Genomic DNA, 7,152 nt, shown 5'->3' on the forward strand with positions numbered 1-7,152 from the left:
AACCTCAGGAGACTAACACGAGATACACAAATGGATGGAGGCTCAGTGGGGATGTGACCTTAATTGATGGAGAGATACTCTGAGAAAAAAATGGATGTACAGTACATCACTATGAGTGCTTGCCATGAACCCTGGACAGAACAATATATAGGCCTATAACAATGTCTTGAAAATGCCATGCCATGGCTTGGGACGTTGTTTGCTTATTTTTACATTTGTTTTCCTATGTATTATGGATCCCCATTAGCTGGTGCCAAGGCAGCAGCTTCTCTTCCTGGGGTCCAGCAACAATTAAGGCAGTAATTGACATGTGGGGTTAAAAGATACAATATAAAAGGGTTGTATTTAATTCCATGGTTTTATACATGTTGATCTTTGTTTGTTTGTTCTTTTCAGACAATCCCAGTCACGTCAGCCATGTTCCTGTGACAATCCAGGTGCTGGATGTAAATGACAATGCTCCCTACATTGCAAGAGACGATGAAATCATTGTGTGTGAAAGCTCCAGGGCAGGACAGGTGAGTATCTTTCACTTTCACCTCCCTCCCTCTTTCCTGCTCTTTTCCACTTTACTCCCTCTCTCTTCCACCTTCTCTCCCATGAACTCATATTCTCCCTTATTCAACTATGTTGTCTTTTAAAACCTCTTATCACGCACATGAATGCACTCACACACATCCTCCCACAGACACACACACACACACACACACACACACACACACACACACACACACACACACACACACACACACACACACACACACACACACACACACACACACACACACACAAACACACACACACACAGACAGACAGACAGACAGACACACACACACACACACACACGCACCCTCTCTGCCTTTATTGTGTGTTTGACACCATCAGGAATGGATTTATCTGTGGTGCAGCAGACTTTTGCAGCCTCTTGAACCTATAAATTATTCAGCATGTACCAATGTCTCCACAAGCAGATAGGAGCTGCATTAAGCGCAACAGAGACGGATTGCAGAAAATGTTTATCATCTCTCATTCAAATTTGGCCCGTGTCCAGCCAACCACGACTGCTCAGATTCACATCGCAATAGCATTCTCTCTTCATATTTTTCCCCGTTGAATGAAGATTACTAGACAGACTGCAGCATATAATCAGTTAGCTGGCTAAAGGCGACAGATGATGCATGCTAAGATGACATGTCGAGGGGCTTTTTCAAACACTGCAACAAATTACAGTAACTTCAATGATCTTTCAGAGAATTTGACTTGATTTATAGTAAAATGTGCTGTTATGTTCATCGAAAGGAAAGAAAATATCATTTTGTTTAGAACTAGTTGTTTTGTTAGGGAGACATACAATGATTCATATTCAAATAGCCTCTTGACAGCTAATTCTGTATTTCTATGGATTCCCGTATTACTGTACGGTACCACAAGTTCAGGAATGTCTCTTATAGACTGACAATGCTAAAGCACCTGTGTAGGTCGCCAGGTTAGGATCCACTATAATTGGTGCATTGTCCATATGATAATTTTTAACTCTCAGCCGGTAGAAGTCAACTTCCTTCAATGAGCTGATAAAATATCAGGAACAGTGCTCTTGGAGACAGGTCATATCCACCACCTCTGATCTACAACTTCTGGCTGGAACAAGGCTGCATGTGAAATAATGGCACATGTACACATGGAATGGTCAACAGAAAGGGAAGGAGGAAAAACACATGTACTGATCGATAGTCATTACTATAATATAATAATATAACAATAATAATAATAATGGGCAGTGACTTTCTTGACTTATTCCTATTTTATTTAGCTCCTAATAGAGCAAAAGGCTGTATATACATACATGTGACGTAAAACGTTTTTCACCCCCATTTTCCTCTCCCTCTCGTCCCCTCACTCCTCTCCCTCTCGTCCCCTCACTCCTCTCCCTCTCGTCCCCTCACTCCTCTCCCTCTCGTCCCCTCACTCCTCTCCCTCTTCTCTGACAGGTGATCCAGACAGTGAGGCCATCAGACATGGATAACTTTGCAAATGGACGCTTCTCCTTTGCTCTGCCAAGTGATCTCCCAGTCAATCCTAACTTCACCTTAAAGGCTAACGAAGGTTGGCTGGTTACTGTGGCTTTCTGTGGCAATTTTAAAAAGTACACTGCATTTTGTTGAACCGCCACAAAGGATATGTGTGTGGACAGATATTTGTGGCAGATACTATCATATCTAGTGGTGTTTGTTGTCAAACAGTTACCCCCATTTACACTTTCTCATCCCTGGAGACGTTTTAATATCAAATGGAAGGACCTGCAGTTGTGTTTCCTTGGTAACAGCCAATGTTTTTTTTAATCTCTTCCTCATTTTAGCTTAAGGCTCCTTGGCTGAATTCAGAGAGAACACTGTTATGTTATTTTTTCCTTGTCTGAAAACCCAATTGCTCCTTTGGCAGATCAGGGAGAATCTCAAGATTAAGGTAGACTTCCAAGACGGATCACGGCAATCAGGATGATGCCAGACAGAGGAAGTGAGCTTCCACTGAGTTTTGTATCAGTGCTCTGTGTTCTTTGTGGTGGTGTAGCCTAGTACTTGGTTTTTATCTCCTCCCCAAATGGCTCTATTTTCCCTCAGGCGCGCTTGTTCAGTGAAACCACATTTCCACTGAAGTGTCATGAGGCCTATGTTTACACATACAGGAGCACCAGGTAGTACTCCTCGGATAGAGCTAAAAGGAACACAGCTGCTTCAGTGCACTGATTGGGTAGAAGTAGGATACATTAGCTCCCTCAGGCTGTGTGGAATCTTTGCCCTCAGAACAACCTCAATTCGTTGGGGCATGGACTCTACAAGGTGTCAAAAGCGTTCCACAAGGATGTTGGCTCATGTTGACTCCAATGCTTCCCACAGTTGTGTCAAGTTGGCTGGATGTCCTTTGGGTGGTGGAACATTCTTGATAGACACAGGAAACTGTTAAGCATGAAAAACCCAGCAGCGTTGCAGTTCTTGACACAAACCGGTGCACCTGTCACCTACTACCATACCCCATTCAAAGGCACTTAAATATTTTGTCTTGCCCATTTAGCCTCTGAATGGCAAACATACACAATCCACGTTTCAACAGTCTCAATACTTAAAAATCCTCCTTTAACCAGTTTCTTCCTCTTCATCTATACTGATTGAAGTAGATTTAACAAGTGACATCAATAATGGATCATAGCTTTCACCTGGATTCACCTGATCAGTCTTTGTCATGGAAAGAGCATGTGTTCTTTATGTTTTGTGTAGTCAGTATGTAGTCAGTGTGTAGTCAGTGTGCTGTGGTACTATCTGGACGATATCCTGCTGTTCACCAGCTGATAGACATTATTTATTTAGCCAGAAATGCCTTGAGAATGCAGAGGAATCTTACAGACATACAGCAGCTTACTCTCCAGTGAGGTTGTGTTAGAGAGAGAGATAATTATCTCTGATTTTCTCTGCTGTAATCATGATAATTTGGAGGAAGAAAAAATCTTGGAGGTGGCTTTATATTCTATTGTCTCCCAAGTGGAGGATGAATGAGAGATATTGTCTCTTTCTTGTTTACCTGTTTCCTTGCGGTGGGCAAAGAGATAAAGTAATGAATTTTGACTTGAAGCCTTTGGGCCAGGGCCCCTGCATGCTAATTGGAATCCTATGTAAATGAACGCTTCCTCCTATGCACCTTCCCATGGGCTCGCTCTGTTGGAATACATTTGTTGATATCCCGAATGACGCAAGGGTTGACCCCCCCCCCCACCCACCTCTCTTCTCCTGTCTCTTACCATCCCAAGTGACATGCTTTATCATGGCTCTGTGTTCCTGGGGGAAAATGAATCTGCATTGTGAAAACGCGGGCCGTGATTGTGCATACAAATGCATGGCTCTGGGCCGTGAAAATGGAAAATCTGCTGGAGCCTCTTCAGAATGAGAAATGCTGTCGCAGCAGCTGTGCTGGCCTGGATAGAGTACTTTTGGCAAGTGTTAATAAAGCCTGAAGAGGCACTCGCTATCTGTTCCCAGTCCTTTCTTATAGATAGCAGCGGGAATGAGTGGAGAACTATGGGCATCCTCTGCAATGTTGGAGAACACTCCTCATATCTCAGGGAAAGGTTGTGCTGGTTTTCTGTATTTTTCTGTTCTCTGTTGCGTATGTGATTTCAGAAGTATAAACAGGTCATGGCCAGTTCCTTTAGATGGTGTATTTTGGGAAAGTATATCAAAGGATAACCTAAATAAATACAAATGTATATAATACACACTGAGTATACCAAACATTAGGAGCACCTTCCGAATATTGAGTTGCATCCCCCTTTGCCCTCAGAACAGCCTCAATTCATCAGGGCATGGACTCTACAAGGCGTCCAAAGAGTTCCACAGGGATGGTGGCTCATGTTGACTCCAATGCTTCCCACCGTTGTGTCAACCAGCAGCTTACCACCCTGCATACCACTGCTGGCTTGCTTCTGAAGCTAAGCAGGGTTGGTCCTGGTCAGTCCCTGGATGGGAGACCAGATGCTGCTGGAAGTGGTGTTGGAGGGCCAGTACAAGGCACTCTTTCCTCTGGTCTAAAAAAATATCCCAATACCCCAGTGATTGGCGACACAGCCCTGTGTAGGGTGCCATCTTTCGGATGGGATGTTAAACAGGTGTCCTGACTCTCTGAGGTCATTAAAGATCCCATGGCACTTATTGTAAGAGTAGGGGGGTTAACCCTGGTGTTCTGGCTAAATTAACCAATCTGGCCCTCAAAGCATCACAGTCACCTAATTATCCCCTGTTTACAATTGGCTCATTCATCCCCCTCCTGTAACCATTCCCCAGGTTGTTGCTGTAAATGAGAATGTGTTCTCAGTCAACTTACCTGATAAAATAAAAAAAAGTTGGCTGGATGTCTTTTGGGTTGTGAACCATTCTTGATACACACAGGAAACTGTTGAGTGTGGAAAAACCCAGCAGCCTTGTTGTTCTTGACACAATCCAGTGTGCCTGGCACCTACTGCCATGCCCTGTTCAGTCTTTTGTCTGCCCATTCACCATCTGAATGGCAGACATACACAATCCATGTCTCAAAAGTCTCAAGGCTTAAAAAAATCATTCTTTAACCTGTCTTCTCCTCCTCATCTACACTGATTGAAGTGAATTTAACAAGTGACATCAATAAGGGATCATAGCTTTCACCTGGATTCACCTGGTCAGTCTATGTCATGGAAAGAGCAGGTGTTCTTAATGTTTTGTACACTCCATGTGGAATAGAATGTATCATATTACCCCATTTCTTTGCTGAATTTAAAGAAAATGTGTGCTCCATTTGTGTTGTTCTTTGGCTTTAACGGAAAAATACTCTGCATTTTGGAGTCATGTCTGTATCAAGTCTTATAGTGGCTTTTTGTCAATACAATAGATCCAGTGTATTTTCAACCTCTTGTCATTCCACTCCAGACAACACTGCCAGCATCGTGGCACGGAGGCGTCAGTTCAGCCAGGCGGAGCAGGATCTCTACCAGCTTCCTGTGGTTGTCAGGGACGGGGGGGAGCCCGTCCTGAGCAGCACCTCCACCCTGACCCTCCGAGTGTGTGTCTGCCAGAGAGGAGGTAGCAGCAGTAGCAGCAGTAGCAGCAGCAACAGGGTGAGGACCTGCCAAGTCCCGGCCTTCCTCTCCACAGCTGGCCTGAGCACCGGGGCCTTTATCGCAATTCTGCTTTGCATCATCATCCTGCTGGGTAAGAGACAAGAGAAGTCGAAGGAGGTGGGAGGTAGGGGGCACGTGGAGGAGAGGAGATGGGAGAGAGAAAGAGAGGGAGGGAGAAAGAGAAAGAGAGAGACAGAGACAGTGAGAGAGAGGCGGCTCTATCTTGCCTAGAGGTAGAAATAATGAAAGGCTTCACACCAGCTGAAGGAGTACCTCTGGCTGATTTGTTTCTTGCAGCAGAAGGCCACAAGTCCACTATCAAATCCCTTTGCAGGTCGTTGCCATCAGAGACTCAGGTGTGTGTTTTGAACCTTTAGACTGGTGCAGTGTAATGACATATTGTAAGTTGATGTGGTCTTGTCCCCTCTCCTCTGACATGTCCTGTACTGTAGCCATCGTGGTGCTATTTGTCCTCCTGCGGAGCAAAAAGGGCAAGAAGGAGCCGTTGATCATCTCTGAGGAGGACATCCGGGAGAACGTGGTCACCTACGATGATGAGGGCGGTGGCGAGGAGGATACGGAGGCGTTTGACATTGCAGCGCTGCGGAACCCCGCCGGGGCAGAACAGAGGAGGCTGCGGCGGGAGGTAAGGTCTGGGGAGGAGGGGTGGCTGGTGGCCTGCGGGCCCCAGAGTCCGTCCCTTGTGCTGCTCGACACAGAGGACATGCACCACGTCATCAGACAGAGAGTAGTAGACGCTGACAAGGACACCAGCGGACCGCCCTATGACTCCCTCCAGACGTACGCGTATGAGGGCTGCGGCTCACCCACGGGGTCAGTCAGCTCTCTGGGGCTGGCCCAGGTCCTGCCCCCTGAACTCAGCTACAGGGACCTGGAGGACTGGGAGCCGGAGGGCCACATGCAGGCCAGACTGTTTGGGACAGAACTCTCTGAGACAGAACAGACCATAACCCCCTAATGTAAAACATCTCTCCTCTTCTAACCAGTTTAAGGTTAACCTAGCGATACAAAGCTATTTGAGTTGTACAACTTGTTCCTTTTTTGTGTGGAATTGACTGTCATTTAACACTGGTCTCTGTCAAGTGGAGTGGAGGAAACTATTTAAATATTTTTAGAAAAACAAATCATGAAGTTGGTATAAAAAAAAACGATTTCCCAAGTGTATATTTTTATTGATGAATAAAGTGCAGTGATTTCAGATAAGTGAATTTACGTGCAATTCTTGTGTCATATTGTATAACGTGTCTGGTCCCACAGGAGTCTCCTTAGTACCGTTGTGGTAAGTATCTGGGTCAGTTTTCATAAAGCAACTCAGAGTTGGAGTGCTGATCTTTGATCACGTCCTCTCTGTCCGTATGATTGATTGTAGCCATTATGATCTGAAAGGCAAAACTGATTCTAGATCAGCACTCCAACTCTGAGATGCTTTATGAATGCGGGCCCTGTTCTTATCGTTATGCTTGCTGACCCCACAGTCTTGAAGTACTACAGTA

At 45.2% G+C, this 7,152-nt stretch overlaps 1 protein-coding gene across 4 annotated transcripts in view; it reads left to right on the plus strand.

Annotated features, from left to right (window-relative positions):
• The window catches only part of cdh18a (cadherin 18, type 2a), a 78,936-nt gene extending 72,069 nt beyond the window's left edge, over positions 1-6,867 (plus strand). For all 4 annotated transcript variants that reach the window (XM_021613325.2, XM_021613326.2, XM_036985977.1 and 1 more), the window contains 4 exons: positions 397-518; positions 1,989-2,103; positions 5,448-5,729; positions 6,091-6,867. In XM_021613325.2, coding sequence (XP_021469000.2) covers positions 397-518; positions 1,989-2,103; positions 5,448-5,729; positions 6,091-6,617 — 1,046 coding nt within the window. In that variant the 3' untranslated portion in view covers positions 6,618-6,867. The remainder of the gene's footprint in view (positions 1-396; positions 519-1,988; positions 2,104-5,447; positions 5,730-6,090) is intronic.
• Positions 6,868-7,152: the final 285 nt, after the last annotated feature.

Source organism: Oncorhynchus mykiss, chromosome 8, assembly GCF_013265735.2.
Source record: "Oncorhynchus mykiss isolate Arlee chromosome 8, USDA_OmykA_1.1, whole genome shotgun sequence".
NCBI lineage: Eukaryota > Metazoa > Chordata > Actinopteri > Salmoniformes > Salmonidae > Oncorhynchus > Oncorhynchus mykiss.